Source organism: Anguilla rostrata, chromosome 14 (assembly GCF_018555375.3).
Source record: "Anguilla rostrata isolate EN2019 chromosome 14, ASM1855537v3, whole genome shotgun sequence".
NCBI classification, from domain to species: Eukaryota; Metazoa; Chordata; class Actinopteri; order Anguilliformes; family Anguillidae; genus Anguilla; species Anguilla rostrata.
In genome coordinates, this window is record NC_057946.1 from 6,913,923 (window position 1) to 6,931,781 (window position 17,859).

The 17,859-nt window shown below is 39.7% G+C and overlaps 1 protein-coding gene across 3 annotated transcripts in view; it reads right to left on the reverse strand.

Moving 5' to 3' along the window:
* Positions 1-17,590, reverse strand: part of itga1 (integrin, alpha 1) — a 36,189-nt gene extending 18,599 nt beyond the window's left edge. For 2 of the 3 annotated variants that reach the window (XM_064307084.1, XM_064307081.1), the window contains exons 1-6: positions 17,290-17,590; positions 4,786-4,906; positions 3,283-3,395; positions 2,444-2,532; positions 1,838-1,952; positions 994-1,121 (exon numbers count right to left, since the gene is read on the reverse strand). In XM_064307084.1, coding sequence (XP_064163154.1) covers positions 994-1,121; positions 1,838-1,952; positions 2,444-2,532; positions 3,283-3,395; positions 4,786-4,906; positions 17,290-17,332 — 609 coding nt within the window. In that variant the 5' untranslated portion in view covers positions 17,333-17,590. Of the gene's footprint in view, positions 1-993; positions 1,122-1,837; positions 1,953-2,443; positions 2,533-3,282; positions 3,396-4,785; positions 4,907-17,289 lie in introns of those variants that run through there. The other variant, XM_064307085.1, reaches the window with a different exon arrangement.
* Between the last annotated feature and the right edge of the window lie 269 nt (positions 17,591-17,859).

Here is a 17,859-nt window from a genome sequence, read left to right on the forward strand (position 1 = left end):
GTGAACACAAGTTCGTTAATTAAGCTCTGAATGTGTTACCATAAAAGTGGCGGTGTCTGCAAAAATCAGCCAAGAGCAGTACAACACAGACTATTTTTATCAGTGCATTTCTCACATGAGGATTGAAGAACTGATACAGATGAACACGAAGAACATACCGTGAAACAAGGGGAAAAAGTGCCAATTTGTTGCAACTATGTAGGCAAAATATCGGTAACAACCTGCACTTAGTTATGTAGGAAAAAATGTCCTTGTTATCCTCAAGTAGTTATTTTTTCAGTACTTTCGTGATTTTTTTCTGTGACGGCAAATAAGTCAGAGGGGGTCTAGCGCTAGCTTTTGGTTGCTAAGGGGACATGTATCGACCACCCCATATGAATGAAAGGAACTTGACATAAATTTGCTAGCATACTGTTTAAATGTCCTGTCTTGTGTATTTGAGATTAATATGAGACAGGGTGGTCGCTATCAGCACGTCTCGGAACCCGTACATATTCACTGTTGTAACCCAAGTCGCAGGACGCAAAATAGCCGTTAGGAAAGCAGTTTGAAATTATGAAGCAACATCTGCGCCATTGGATTTAATGAGTTGCGATGAGATAATTCCGAGCGTGTTGTTTGTCTTAAAGTTGATATAGTAAATACGGCTGTAATAATATAACTAAATGTATATGCATGAAATTGTTGTTTTTTTATACATTTATTATCTGTATTTTTACACGACATACATTTTAATAGGTAACGATGTTGCTGGGAAAGCGGAGACGTATACAGACGTATACAGTGACATAATGACATGCTGTCTAGCCCGTGGAAAAGCAAAGCGGTTCTTAGAAGGTTCGCAAGTTGAACCAACTGCGAACCGGCACTAGCACCAGCCCAGAAACAGAACTAGGTTCGCGTTGGTGGAAAAGGGACATCAGATGTTTATATCACACCTAAACTGAGAACGGTTGTCTTTGATTTTCTAAATAGTATTAAGAGATGTATCACCTGGGAAGACTTTGGTCCAACATCAATTCTCTGAAGCAATTTCACCAAGAAGTCTTTGACACTAGACCATGGATAGATGCTATTTGAGCCATCTAGCACAATAACAATGTCAAGCTCTTTGCTGCATCCTGGAATACAAAACCCATAAGCAGACAATGAAAACAAGTGACTCAATGATTTTTGAATAAGACAAAAACTACAAGTATACTCTATTGTTTGATGGGATTTTTAGAAAGATAGTGAATCTATATTTGCACATAGAAACACTAAAATAAAAAACGAAATACTTATTTCAATTAAAAATATTTTAAATCCAGCTATTTAGTTTATAACTAACATTTTACATGACAAATCTTTTCCAAATTAAGATTTAGTAGATCACATAACATATAACCCACAACAACAACAACAACAAATAATAATATAAATAATAATAGTCATTGTTATTATTATTATTATTATTACTACTAATAATAAACAATACATGTAAACCTTTAACATATTAATTGTGACTGTGTGGAAATGCTAAAACAAACACTAGGGGTTAAATAAGGATTTTATAACAATCGCAAAATGCAAACCAGTAGTCGTAAGAGCACAGCTCCCCCAGGCAGTTTTTTTATGTATAGCCATGGGATTGTGTAAATAGCCAGTGTTTACTTCTGGGTCATGGCTTGCACCTTGTCTGCAGAGGCAGGAATGACAACTCTTTCCTAAATTGGGAATGTCAGCGGCGAGGCGGAATGGTTTACACATTCTGGTATGCCCTTATGTACACTCACGCGGCAGGACGCTCGCAGCTCAGCCGGAGCGGCCGGGAAGCCACACTTGTGCTCTCACATACCTTGCACAGTCGGGGCAATGGAGTTAAGGACCTGGAAAGTGGAGCTCACGTTCGAGCATATGCCGGTGGTGTACTGCTCGGTTCCACACATGTAGCCGTAGAGCGGTCCGCAGGCCTGCCATCAAACACACACACACACACACACACGCACGCACACACACCGTAATTGCTCCGGAGTGTTCCATCATGTGAAATCAATCTGATACTGTGAAGTGAGTCAACACACGTCACAACTGCGTATCCTGTTTGGGGGATATTAAAGTCTGGGTCCTGTTGTTAAAAAAGTCTCAACAAATACTTCTGAGAGGGGGAAAAAAAAGAAGCGGTGTCATTACATGTTTATTATTACAGCCATGAATCGGGAAACTCCTGTCCTGTGGCTATGTGTGTGCGATTCAGTATTTGGAAATTGAGAAATAGGGGCATTTAAAAGAAGCACACTGGAAAATCCACATCATTAGCTCTCCTTTGGCTATGTGCGTGCGATTCAGCGTTCAGAACTCGAGCAATCAGAGCATTTACATGAAGCACACTGAAAAAAAAAAATATATATATATCATGCTGCATTACTAGCAAATTTGAGATGTTTCTAACATATTCTCATACCAGAAAGCCTCCATTTGGGTTTGTAACCAGAGTCGTTCCCAGGGTCATGTTTTCCTTGACTTCTTTTATGTTGGGAATTGTTATGTTTTCTGGGAAATATATGGATAAATAAATAAAATGACCAAAGGAGTCGTATGAAAATAACAGCTGTACAAATTCCTCCATCAGCCTTTCCCTAAGGCATAAAATCTCTGCTTCCCTCCATCTTAATGACACAGGTTATTGACGTGCAGCTGATTGCAGTGAGAGAACTGAATTACATCGCCATCCTGCAGCAGACAAATCACAAACCAATACTATGAGGTGGCTCTTTCTCTTTTTTTCAATTAAAACAGCACTTGAATGTGCATCACACACATTCCTTGAGTAATTAAGCAAGTTACAGTAATTTTCTTTTTACAGACTTTTCTGCTGGGAAATGCCAACACTATTGGGTCACATATCCTTGCAAAATTTTAACCTGATCCAGCTAAAATATGAAAACAGCAAAAATACATGTAACAGAAAAAGAGTCTACAGAGATCGATGCAGTGCTGCTCTTAACATTTACATGTTTAGACCTAACACATATTGAAACAACATACTCAGGGTAAAATGTGGTGTACAGTTCTTGAGCAATTTTAGTTATCTGGTTAATTATTTTGTGGCTATTGGCAGATGAGACACTAAAATCCGGTTTATTCCCCGTCTTCCGCTTCTGATTTGTCTCACTTCCTGAACAACAATCCCAGAGGCTTGCAGACAAGCAGACAAAGTGGCTTTGTTAGATTACAGTTCTGGAAAGAACCACAGAACTGCAGATGACTCTGTACAGGATACATTCAAGGGCTGCTTCTTACCAGGCAACTCCAGCTTTATGCATTTTGGATTGCTTCCTTTGCCTACAGGGCATTTGTAGACATCTCCTGTCCGTTTTGCTGGCTGGCCAACCAACGGAGACCCGATTAGTACCCTTAAATAGAGCAGAGAGGGAAAGGGGTGGGGGTCGAAAAAGAACAAATACACTCCAGCAGCTACACTAGGAGATTTATGGGAATTGAGATATGAGAACTGAAGACCATTTAAACAAGTGGACTCAATTGATTTTGTGTCTCTGGAATGTACTGCGGACGCATATTACTGAATACACTAAATGATAACTGGCAAAAGGCACTCTGCTGATATACGGTAGCTGCATTTTTGCTACATTTCTTTCCATTCATTGTTCACACATACAGTGACTGTTCGTGCTCTTACTCACGCTAGATTAAAAAAAAAAAATCCTGAATAATTTAAAATGCAACTTGGTGTAAAGAATAACAACTGAATTGTATTCAAGGAACAAAGCACACTCCCTCGCTATAATCCCACGTTTCTGCATTAAAACAAGTGGCACTCTCCTGCCAACATATAAACAGGGCTGGTGATTAGCATTCCTTTCCTGTAATGAACCTTGAAGACTCTTTCACACGTACAAGACGTACCATAGGCACATGCTGAACTTGCGATTACTGTTTTTTTTCTTTCTATGCAGTCTATGTTTAGAAAGAACAGGCATGCCAATTTATTTTTTAATAACAGCTGGTCCCCATGTCTCAAAATACTGCATTAACCGATCCCATATGAGCTTTATGCGTTGGAGTCGAACGTGACAAGTTACTTCCTGCTAAGCGTTTCCAGAAGTGTGCAGAGACTGAAAGAGCGTGGTCGATTTCAAAGGGTGAGGAGGTTCCATTTACAATGGACAAAAAATAAATAAAAAAAGTCTGTTCCTTGACCAATAAGGCAAACAGGTCATGGGTGGCTGGTTTTACAGCACTGTTATTAGAAGGGTTTGTACATTCTAGTGGATTATTTGCTACATGTTTAAGGAGTAATACGTAGTAGTGTTTCTAAAGAGGTTTCTTTGCGGTTTATCACACCTTATGTTTTATCTTGATGATTTTATTCGGACATCGAAGGAAAACTGAAATTAATCAAATACTTCTTATCTAAAAAAATACCAGACTTATCTGTGTCTATTCTGAAAATATTATTAAGTGGTTCACTTAGCACAGATGCAGGCTGTCAAAACCACTGCCAAATAACATGGTCTAAAAGTTGAACAATCACCCGTCACTCTGTTTGAACCACAGTAGGATAACACCTGGTTTCAACACCATTTTGGTGAAGAACTAGGACCAACAAGGTCCACCCATTGTTGGCTGCTTTTGGCATTGCAGTGGAATTAAGTATCAGTGGAGATACTGGAACAATGACCTGTCAGTGTACAAATATTGACTGTGCTTACGGGGTAAATTAGATGTGTATCTAGCTCATAAAAATACCTTATTTTAGATTCAGCGCTGTGCAGTTCCACTTACCACTTCCCTTCGTTGTTCTCGAACTGCTGTACAGTATATCCAAACATGTCATCCACTGGTCCACTGAATGTCATGCCATTTTTCTCATCAACATTAAAAGACAACAAACACTGCAGAAGAGCTACAGAAAAAAAGAGAGATAAGATTAGGTTTACAGTGAAAAGTTATACTAGAACGTTAGAAACAAGCAGACCTTTTTTTTTTCCACAGTGCCAAAGACATGAGGAAGTAAGCACTATTAGTTGTACCACATCCCTCATTACCATGATGTAACACAGCCAATAAAACTATCAATTATTTGCCCACTCAGCACTAGACATAGAAAATGATGGATAAAATATTCTCTTTTAAATATTCTTCTTTGTTTTTCCATATGTCAACATGTAATGCAGCTGGGCCAGAACAGAAACAGTGGTCCTTCTATATTTGCAAAAACTGACAATGACAAAAATGCCACTGTGATTTCATGACTAAATATTGAGGGCATTTTTTATTTCTTCTGGAATTCTATTTAGCAGTGTTACTGATCCAATGACCTCTTGTACAATAAGCTATTCAAAAACAATTTGACCATTTTACATTTCAGTATGGTGGACTTTAAATTAATAGCTGGCCATATATAGTCTCCAGTGCCTGATTGTTATTGCCACAATCAGTCTTTTCATTTTCACATGCCAGCAAGGGCTTCGTTTCATTCATGAAATTCCTGAATTTCCATGACAAACAAGTAATTCAAAGAGGTTTAAGAAAAAATTAACTCTGTTAACAACAGAGAAAGGAAACCGTATTACCATTGCTGCCCAGTTGCCTTCTGAAAATACATTACAGTAGGCCTATGCACACTGATTGGCAATATCGGACAGCGAATGTTTTCACGAACAAATACGAAAGAACTGAATTGACAGAATTATTTTACTTCCTAGGCTTATGTGCTTTTGAGATGTACCCTATCTGTTATGATAATATAATATTCAGAGGGAGGATGGACAAAACGAAAGACAAACACACACACACACACACACACACACACACACAGACTACATGGCCAAAGGTATGTGGACACCGGACATCTGATCCAAAATTAAGGGCATTAATTTAGAGTTGGTCCACCCTTTGCTGCTATATAAACAACCTCCTCGCTTCTGGGACGGCTTTATACCAAATGGCGGAGCATTGCAGCAGGGATTTGCTTCCAATTAGCCTGAATAGCATTAATGAGGTCAGGCACTGATTGGGAGATCAGGCCTGGCTCACAGTTGGCTTTCCAACTGACCCCAAAGGTGTTGGATGGGGTTGAGGTCAAGGCTCTGTGCAGGCCAGTTAAGTTCTTCCCCACCATTCTTGACAAAACCATTTCTATATGGACCTCAATGTGTGACCAGAGGCATTGTCACGCTGAAACAGGAAAGGGCCTTCCCAAAACTGTTGGGGACACACAGAGTGTCCACTGAATGGGATTGTATGCCGTAGCATTACGATTTGCCTTCACTGGAACTAAGGGGCCTAGCCCCTTAACCGTGAAAAAAAACTCAGACCAAGGGGTGTGCAGATCATTTTCGTCATATACTGATTACAAAATGGTCCTTCTGTGCCTTATTGTTCATATCACACTTTTGTATTCCTGAGACTACTCCACTGCCATACGCTCCTCTGTAAAAGAGCATATTGTGACTGTTAGATATTTGCTGACTTAAAAACGAGGACAGCCAAAGTGCCCTATTAATCACTAGCATAGACAATTTTGAAAACTGCAGCTCTGTATAATCCACATATTGCATCAGTTGGCAGTGCCCTCTAAAAGCAGATGATGATACCAAAGCCAGTGTTGTAAGATCAATGGCTACACAGCAGTACACATGAAACGCCAATCTACACACTACTACACTGCAGTAAAATGGCAGTGCTGTACTTAAAATCACAAACAGCCTTATATCAGTCATAGTTACTTAACTGGCAGCACAATGAGATGCCAGTCATCTGAAGCAATGCATTTTTAAAGGAGTCAGATCGTCCAACTTAAACAGTGCCCAGAGATTCTGGAACATCAGCACTCTTTGTGTTTCAACGGAATTAAGTATATTATGCTGGCATTCAACCAGATGATAAGGGACAGTGAAGAAAGCTCGCAGTATATCAATGCATGAAGAGTTTAACTGTTCTAAATATTTCCCAGGCTCTCTTGATTTTATATTTCCCAGACTGTCTTGATATCTGAAGCATGTGGGCACATTGCTCCCTGATCTCAACTGTATACAAGAAAATGACTTGTTAAGGCTGTAATTGCAAGACATTATGCAATAAATAATATTTTGTCCCACATTTCATTTGAATTTGGGAATACTTGATCTAGTTTACATAGTACCTTCATTAACAGATAATCGTTGAATAAATCAGTTGAAAGTAAACGGGATTTATCCAGTTCTGCTGATTTACAGAATCATCCGATATCTAACTGTATCTGGTGAGAACTAGCCCGACCATCTTTTCACTGGTTAGAAGAAAAATAATAAATGTGAAATGAATCAAGGTCATGATTACATACAGAGATTGCATCTGTGACTATAGCTGCCTGTGTTTATTACAATACTGTCTTTCTGAAAGAAATTGACACTGTCACTGACATGAAACCAGTCCAGTTATGTTGTGATTTTGCAATCTAACTGTTCTTGAAAACCAGGCTTCCAGACTGAACGTTCCAGATGTATTCTCTGGAGCTGTGGTTTTAGTGACCCCCAAAAAAGAACACATCCTCCCCCAGAATTACGTAATATCTCGGCTGGTTCTTCATGCTTTCATCCTGAATTATCTCAGCCAGCATGGGGTTGATTTCTGATCGCGTTTTGTCCCACTCAGCTTTTCACAACCTTGCTTCCAAAAATTCTGATCAAAAGATTTCATCTGGAGAGAGCCTGTCTTTGCTTAAACATCTCGTGTTGAAATTGAATCCAAAAATAGACATGCAGGTTAGCCGGTTCACTTCCTGTATCTCTTCTCAATGTTTCTGCATGTACTAAAAGAATCCACAGTTGAAACATGATGCTGTTTTCAGGAAGTATTCACATAATCCACTATGTCAGCAAACAGATGGCCCCTGTTAACAGTTCTACTGTCAATACTAAATTGATCTTTTTTCCTGTACATGCCTTGTAATACAAAGATATGTATGCTTCAGCAACCAGCAATTTGCTACACAAATATGGCTCATCAGATCGCTTCCTGTGTCACAATACACGAGGGGCCTGATATACTGAGACCATTCGCATGTGCAAAACCTTTTAGCACATGCAAAACCAATCACATGACCAGTGATTGGTCATGGTATTTGCTTTGCACCAACCATTGATCGCATTATTAGTTTTACATGTGCTAAACGTTTTTGCATGTGCAAAATGTCTTAGTAAATCTGGCCCAAGATCTCTATGAGTGTGTAAATGACTAGAGGTACAGCACAGCAGAAAGAGACAGGAGTCTATTGCTGCACTCTAAAATGAAGGTCACAAAATTGTGTGTAAAGATAGTCAAGTGCGTGTAAAGACAAACCACATTCCACCCCACCAAAAAAGGCCAGGGCATTTACATATACTCAAAACTAAATTTCCTGCCACTAATCAGTACACCACATGGTGCTGGTGTTCTGAAAACTGTTTCCTTTTGGTATGAGTTTGGTACAAGTTTCTCCTTATAATATCAACCAGTTCAGCTCCAGGTGGTGAACGAATTGAACCTACTTCATGATTCGCTGATGTCTAACATGCAGTGTATTATGATGCACCTCGTGTCCTATTACAAAGTATGTCTGTGGTAATAATCACCCAGAAATGTTTCTAAATTATGAATATTGTTTAGCAGTCTTTTTAATGTTATGAATGCATTTAGAATACCCTGGACAGTCTTTCTGTACATAGCTGCCATTTATTACAATCCCACCTTAGAATGCTCCCCTCCTGTACTGCACACAGCCATCATGTCCAACTGTCAATCTGCTGGATTCCCAGATATAACTGTATGCATGTAACCGATTTTATTCCGAGTCATTCACTTCCCTCGTTAAATGTGTCAAGATGACTGAAGTGCCGGGCACGATTTTGCCGTTTTCTCCCATCAGTTTGGAAAAATACCAAAGGAGCTGACAATGTCACGTTATGACGAATAGCCAGCTGCCTCACACCGTTAGGCCCAGTCAGGTCTGGTGCGCAGACGATATTCTGCTATAACTCTTCTGCACCAGGTGTTAGACTTTTTTGATGGTTGGCTATCTGGTGAAAGCCTTAAGATTTCTCTGGTATTTGGAGTTTCCAGATGGGCATGCAGTGCTGATTTGAAACAGCAGGGCAAGAGAAGCTGGACAAAAACAAGCTGGAAGTTGACTCTGAGAATTTAGCTCAAAAATAGCTTTAAGAAAGCCTTTTCAGTATTCTTGAGCTTTTCTGATGCTTTACTGGAATTACATGGTGCCAAGTCACATGATGGAAAACACACACACACACACACACACACACACACACACACACACACACAAGTTATATACAAACACCTAAACTTTCAAAACAACTATTTTTCCTTGTCTACTAGAGGAAATTGAATTTACTTTTTTTTAACTTCCGATATCTCTCACATTCTCACACATGTAGAAACTTCAGTGATCCTAGTTCCCAGCAGTCATTTGGTCAAGGATCACAACCAGTGTGCCTTATACCATGAAGTCAGGACGGCAGCTGTCCCACAGAAAGCCTGGGCTGTCCTTTTAAAAAATGTTTTATGGGGGTTTTGGGTATTTTCCTATTAAGTTTCATCATAAGGGGATTATCTGAACACATGCTACAGTCATAGCCTGTACTACTCCCAGGAGTTTCTATTTTTACATGCTACTGGGAACCCTAACAGCATCCACATGAGAGGCTGGCTTTCTTTGCCAATCTGATTTGCAACATGGTACAAGTATTACAACTCAAGTTTATAAGATCTGCACGATAAAATGGATCTTTCCCTTTGGTCCTCCTAAAAGGACTCACTTTTACCATCTCAAAATTGTGAACTTTTGCACATTTCCAACAATAAACACAACTGTAACAGGATTTGACCAGATCAAAACCTATACAACATTCTTTTCCCAAATACCCGACTCCTAAATGGTCACTGCACTGCAGCATCTTCAGACAATTGTGTATCCCAAAATTGTATCCTCTGTTACACTGCATGGAGTTCTATTCTTCCTAAATCCTTCTGAATTTGTTGTTCTATACTCAACTCTCGCTGAGTGCCATTCCCTAGCCTAGATCATGACGCCACTCCATTTTAAAGCAGGAGTTGAAGCTGTACCTCTGACCTCAGGCACAGTGGAAGTTCTGGGCTCCAGGGGTCTCACTCTTAGCAACTGGCTATATTTCTTTTTAAGCAGTGTGGCAATGAAATGCACCTCAGACTAATATTAAGATTGCAATGGCAGAAGGGTGACATTCTGTCTCAGTGATCCTTAATCTCAGCTGGTCTGTTTTCAAATTAAACGTTTAGATGACACTTCCTTCCTGAGGTTTAAGACAGTAGGCCTAAAGGATACTGCTCCTTTGGCTGCTGTCCTATTATACATTCTTCTGAAGGTATTATCAAAATTTTTCATTTTTAATTTCCTAAACAAATGAAAGGCATCACCAGTACTACAGTACCTATAAATAAGAAGCTGTTGTGCATTTAAAATGCACAGATTTACGTCCATTTTCTGGAATTAATGTCATGTGGTGTGTCACTGGGCGTGACTTGTGATTACTTGTGGCATTTTTTCGCTACCAGAGGCGAGCAGCGCGAAGTGTAAAGCATAGTGGTACACCCGAGAGAGTTTGAGGGTTTGATTATACTGACCATATATTATCAGTGGGTGTGGAGCAGCTGCATTTGTTAATGGACAATCAAATGACCTCTTTTAATTTCTTTCTAAGAGCCGTGCTCATTTTACTGGGCGTGCTGCCCGTTTCCGTAGTCCACCGCTGCAATGGAAGACGTGGATAATGATATACTAATCAGATGTTTCTCACAAGATGTTCCTTTGCAGGAAGTACAGAGTTGGGCTGTCACTTAAAAAAAACGAAAAAACAAACAAACAGGAGGAGGACTCATTATAAATGATAATGTGCAAATGTAAAAGATAATGATGTGTAAACTATGTACTCTGTTTAAAAAAAGAAAAGAAAAAAGTTGTCCTCCGAAGAGGGTGGGGGGAAAAAAAAAAAAATGAAAAGATTGTTCAAGTTGCCGTTATTGTCATTCTTCTCATTACAGATGGGTGCAAGAAAGAGAACGAAATACAGGACAACAATGCAGTATAAGAACAGTCATAAACAGTTAAAAATTAAAATAAATATTATTATTTTTTAAAAGGCAATGAACAATAAATGCAAAGTACGCATTTTCCCCGGTCCTGTGATTTAAATCAAAGTCAAATTAAACAGCACGTGATACATGAAAACCATTGATTACCTAGACTGTGAAACCTGTGCGCCGAATTCCCCGAAATTAGCAATCTGCTGGACAATGGCCTGCGCCATACACCTTAGACTAGGTCTGGGCAGGTGGGTGGCGAATGGGGCAAATGACAGACTGGATTGACTGCATCATTTACCAATACACCCCCAGCTGGAGCTCCCCTCCCACTTTGGCGCACGGCGAGTGACAAAATTACCAAACCGCTCAGATGCGTCAAAATATATTGGGTGCATTCCATCCGCTTCTTTTTTTTCACCTCTTTGCTTCCTTTCTGTGCCTCCTTCCCTAGTATGGGAAGTAACACCAAACAGGTCAAAATTATGTGAAATTGATGTCTGAAATCACATGATGTCAACATGGGCTCATTCCACTCACGTGTTTTATCTCCTTGCTTCATTTCCTTGTTCCTAGCTCCACCCATCGGACGACGCAAGGATAGGAAGCAAGGAAAGGAAGCAAGGACGGACAAACGTGTATAAGGCATTTGGAACGTCCTTGCTGTCAAGTTCCAGTTTGAAGCCACCTCAATAGCAGACATGGCAGATGAGGAGAGGTGGATCTACAGGTTGATCATTATATGTCACGCATTCTGTAAAAATACATCCGCAAAGGATGCATTCGTGTTTCTTTGCTCAAGAGTTCTTCAGGAACCGATCGATTTCCGGGTCAGTCAAGGACCTCGGAGGCAAAGGACGAATGAAATAAGCGATTGGAATGCACCCACGTTGACAACGTGATTCCAGATGTAAAATTCATGTATTTTTGACCCGTTTGGCCTTCCATAATAGGAAAGGAGGCAAGGAAAGGAAGCTAGGAGGTAAGAAAATAAGCAGTTGGAAAGCACCCCTGGTGAAAATACCATTTTGACAGTGCGATGGCTCACAACACGCCATGCACCTGCCGGAATATGGAGCCCTTAATGTCTAAAGCACATTATACTGTACTTGCATTTTCATTACAAATAAACCAAATAAATTCTGTTTCAAGAGGGAGGTGTTACACAAACTTGACAAAAAAAGCCAGTCCCTGACCTCTGATGAAGCTAAACTGAAGACCGAACTTTGGCTCAGTCAGAATGTCTTTACACTATTAGTGAAGCCCCAATCAAATGAAGCTGCTGTGAGCTGTAATTCCTATCTCATAAAGAACATGTTTTCAACATACTAAAATGGCAAGTTACTCACACATACAAGACATACACCATCTATAACTCATTCATTCAGACTGCCAAAATCCAGGCCTGCCATTAAAAGTATTGATATCAAAATGACGCCAAGTTACGGTACTACAAACAATATAGGCTATGAAATATATGATGAAATATATGATGAAATTGCGTGGTTGAAACAATATGTTTTTAGCAGAATGGGCATGTAGGTGAAGGTTGACATGATCGCAGACTATAGTGCGAAGTAAATGAAGTGACCATGCTATGTAAAAGTTGTGTAAGAGCGTCTGCTAAATGCCTGTAATGTAATGTAATGTAATATACACGCCTCCCCTCTAAGTTTGTCATCTCAAGAATATCCTTTTGCATTGATGGTGCTATGAAGAGTTCAAATGCAGACATCATGTCTTGTACATGACTGCTAGCATATCTGGTGGGGCCTGGAACCATTTTGATGACAGCAGCACTAAGTCTACCCTGTCTTTAAAATGGGGATTCAGACCATAGTAGTTCTCCATTTTTGGAAGTGAACATGTCAGTTCTTGGTGGTTGAGAGATGACAGGGGCATTTCTTGGTGATTGAGAGTTCACAGGAAGGTTTCTTGGTGGTTGAGAGATGACGGGGGTTTCTTGGTGGTTGAGCGATGACAGGACGGTTTATTGGTGGTTGAGAAACAAAAGGAGGGTCAGAATGTGGTATCTCAAAGGCTTCATTCTCATCACCAGAGGAGGATGCCACATAGTCAGGGTCCTCCTCAACATTATCCTCAGTCTCAGACATATCCTCATCTAAGTCACTTTCACCCTCCAAGATCTGTGACAGAACCTCAGTGGCAGAAAATATACACCTCTGTCTGGTGGTCATTTTCAAAATCTTTCGTTGAGTTTAGTTTAGTTAGAGAAATGGTTTAGAGGGCTGTGTGTGCAGCCCTTATTATAAGTTTGCCCCCACCCCCATGTTGCGAGAATGATCAGAGATCTCGTGGGAACTATGTTTTCTCCTCACACACATGCATTCTCTCTCTCTCTCTCTCTCTCTCACACACACACACACACAAATTAATGTGAAAGTGCCCTCAGCCAACACAATAAAAGCAAGATCAAAATGATGGTTTTATATAACAATAGAGTTTGAGGTCAAAATGACCCCAACAACACCGATGCGTACAACATGTGTACAGGACATTGAAAATAATTTCTTCAGTTAATTTCATGTTTGCCATGTTTTCCCCATAAAGTTAGGAAAAGTCATTAAATATCTAGCTGAAAAAAGTATGGTAACCATATTTTTAGAGACAGTAAACATTGAATGGGGTCAAATTGACCCCAAACATAATAGGTGGGTTAAATGTAATGTTTTAATGGGGAGTTTCAGAACGTACATACGTAGTAATTATTTGTATGTGGCTAGATAGAGAACAGGGCGAGGTAACATGAATGTAGAAACGTGGCGTTTGCTGATAAGAAGGTTTTGTACGGTAGCCAAGTGAAGAAATATAGTTAGTATAAATGGCACAGTGGTGAACTGGTGAACTAACTTTTTAATAAAATTTGCCGTCATGAAATGCATATGGGTGGCCGTGAATGAGTTTTGGTAAAGCAAATATAAGCGTAAGAAAACGTGTAAAAGAACAATATGTTTTTAGCAGAATGGGCATGTAGGTGAAGGTTGACATGATCACAGACTATAGTGCGAAGTAAATGAAGTGACCATGAGCGAGCTTAGTTTTCTTATCGAACGGTATATTCGGATGGCAGGTATGCCATCCCGCAAAGTTACGCCTTGGCGGGGGCATGCCCCATACCTATACAGCACCGAGAGCTTGGTACTTTTCAGGGTTCCCCACAGAAATAACATAAGCGTAACAATACAAAAAGGAAGCTTTCTATAAACATGCACCAGTATTTCTCGTTTGAACATTACATTTTATTGCATACACGGTAACTGTTGGTCTTGCTGAAAGTTAGATATTTTGCCAGCTATCTAATGATAGGCACTTTGTTGGATACAGATTAACACTTTATAAAATTAAGAGATCTCTTCTTGGGTTATTCAGTGGTAAAGAATGCCTTCTTTTGTTTCCAAGCATGAGGACTGCATCTCGATGATAGCTTCATAGGCGGATTTGGGGAACCTGTCAAGTGAGAGGTTCCTGAATTTATGACAGGGCTTCCCAAAGCCAAGAATGCATGTTTGGGGTGAACCTCAGCAAGGCTATGGATGGCATTCAAATAATTTCAGTCACAACAGCACATCGAAAGTGTTCACAGTGGGAAAACAGAAATCCAAAACTAAAACAGGACTAGAAAGTCACCACAACTGTTGACTTGTTTTTCTAAATCTTTGAGAAACAAAACAGTGCAAACAGGATTTTAGCTGTAGCTCTCACTAAAAGGTCTTCCCTGAGGATTCCAGAGGAAATGAGGGCTAACAAACCAATCCAGAGTGATTGATACAGTGTATTCAATGTGTACACCATCAGGGTCATGAATTAACCAAAGCACATACTTTAAAGAAATAAATGCATTCCTCAATGGATCTTCAAAGATTCTAAGCAAGCTGACTTCAACACTTTACATACAGCACACTGTGTAACTGCACGTCAATCTTTGTTTTATAGATGAAAAAGTATGTCGGTACAAACACACTATCCTGAAAACTTCAAGTCTTCAGAAAAGTTTTTAATGCAATTTTGTGTGTGTGTGTGTGTGCAAAATGCCATTGCAATCTACTTGCATGATTTCTAATAATTTGCAGATCAGAGGACATCAAAAATATGATATACATGAGCAACCACAATACATGAATATGCTATGAATAAGCTGCTCAGTAAATAAATCAGCAGATGCAGTTGTAAAGATTCCTGATAATTCAGATGGTAAAAAAGACTTGTGGCAGTACTTCAGCCACTTTGTGCAGCTCTATATTTTTTTCTCCTGCCATGTTTCAAGGTCCATTAAGTTCACTTGTCCCATACACACTGATTAAGGCCAGATGAGGTATGATTCTCAAACCGAAAACACCTGTAGTAGTCTCATCTCTGTAAGAAATTTACAAGGCTTAAATACCGCCACTGCAATAACCACACGTGGACACTGAGGTACAAAAGTTGCTCTTTAGGAAAAAGTGGGATTTCTCAGTATCGTCCAAATGCATGGTTATAAACCAGCCTTCCCCTCTGATTTATAAACATTTGACTTATGGAGGCAGACAGCACCAAATTTGGGCAGATCCTGACAGTAAACTGTGCTTGTATGGAAAGAGAATTTCATTTCCCTAATGCTCAGGGAGATATGTCATGGCAACATAGTTTCTTGATGTCAGGATTTAGGCACACTGCAAAGTTAGTACGAACAAGTCTGAATTAGGGAAGCTTGGTGGGGAATTTTGTTCAAGGAGATTCTACTTGTGAACTACTATCAACAGATGCATCGCTAACTCAATTCAGCTATGAAGGTCACGAGTCCATATCACATGTACAGAAGAAAACCGAGGGAGAGAGAGAGAAGGAATCTGAGAGAGAAACAGAGAGAGAGAGATAGAGAGAGGGGGGAGAGTGAGAGAGAGAGAGTCTTGGGAAACACATCTTCTCTGAAGACAAGAATGATACTTACTACTCCAGTCGTGTAATCCTGGAGGAATAATTTCACTGTATGTACACCTATCAGAGATTTCCAGTGCTCTGGCCAATTGATCAAAACATTGCTGGCCAATGCCACTGTGCCAGGATAACCTGTTGGATCTCATTTGAACTGCTATGGTTTGCCTTTTACAAAGCAATACTCAGTGCTGTTATCAGTGGAGAACCCCACTTGAAATGCACCATGTGACCTCTGCAGTGCTTCAAAAAGTTACCAGTAAAGATGTGAAGACCATTGAAAGAATGAAACTATTGTATCTGACACAATGTGTCTTCTGATTTCTTAATTGGTTTCTCACAGAAAAAGTCACGCCCGGGAGAAATATTTGAAAGTAGAGGTTTCTCTATGTCTTACCCTTATCTAAGTGTCATGGTGAGTTCATTCGAGCACATGCACGCATATAGAACAGACACGCGCAATTACAGAACACCAGGCAGATACACTGAACCACAATGATTTGATCATATTAAATTAAAAGAGATTCTGTTCGTGTTTCATCTTGTTTTGGCGTATTTTACAAAATGACTGGCAAACATCATTCAGTATTGCTCAGTAAAAAGTACAACCGAAAATGCCAACGAAAACTTGATAAGATACATTCTGTCAGACTATACAGAATGCGAGGGAAACATGCATCTTAATTATCGTGCTTTACAGGATCCTTTCTACAATAATCATTGACAGTAGGTATTTCTATCCCTGCGTGTCGAAGGCAATGCACTACATGTCTCTATTTACAACACATTCTAATGGCATTACAAGGCAAATGTGATTATAATAGAACGTTAGAAATGTTACAATTAGGCTGCGTTATTTATTGATAACAACTTTTTAAAAAGTTATCAATATTGTTTTACTCAGCATTTGCGCGGGTTACGTTTTTTTAAAACAGTACTTCACCGACCAACGCGTCAGTTTCTGTGCAATGCAAATTTGAAGAGCATCCAAGCTGCAGATCTCGCATACAGCTCAAGCATTTAGTGTGAAGCCGATAATCACAGTAAAAAAGCAACATTTATACCTGTCATTGTACACCTTTAATGGGCTATATGCTCTCTTCGCTGCATATTTAGTATGAATATAGTATGAATAAAGTGGTAGGCTAGTTACACTGCATGTACGTTTTCGCTTCCTTAGTCTGCCTCCAGACATAAAATGGGTTAGGCTACTGGTCCAACAATTTCCTTTTTGGAAAACAATAGATTAACAAAACTTACCGAATACGATGATAATACCGAAATGCTCCACTCTGACGAACATGATCAGTTCCACACTCACTACGGTAGGAGCTTTGATTCTTTCACCCTACCAGTCAAACGCGAGACGTTCAACTGAGCAGCGTCTCCAAGTCTCAAGGGGCGATTGGGTTGATTGAGCTACTCTGAGAATTCGCCAGGCATTTCCTGTATGTTCGTATCTTGAGTTTGAAGTATTTCTCTTGGCAAAAAAGTTCCCTTTTGAAAGCCTTATTTTCTATTCCACGAAGAAGGTGTAGGGTGCATTTTGACGGATCATCTGTGTTGCATATCTCAGTGGAGCGTATGAGACTACAGACGGAGATTATGATTTTCTCGGCTATGCAAGTAGGAGTTGACAAACAAACCCCTGGGAAAGTGACTTCGAGAGAGTCCCAGCTCAATGATAGACGTCTGCAGATCTTTTTTAAAGGTACTTTAAGTTTTGGAATCATTATGCTTCTTGGCATGCACATACCCCAATGCAATTTTAGACTGTTTCCATTGTACATTATTGAAAACCTTTCTAAATAACAAAGTGTTGGAATTTTG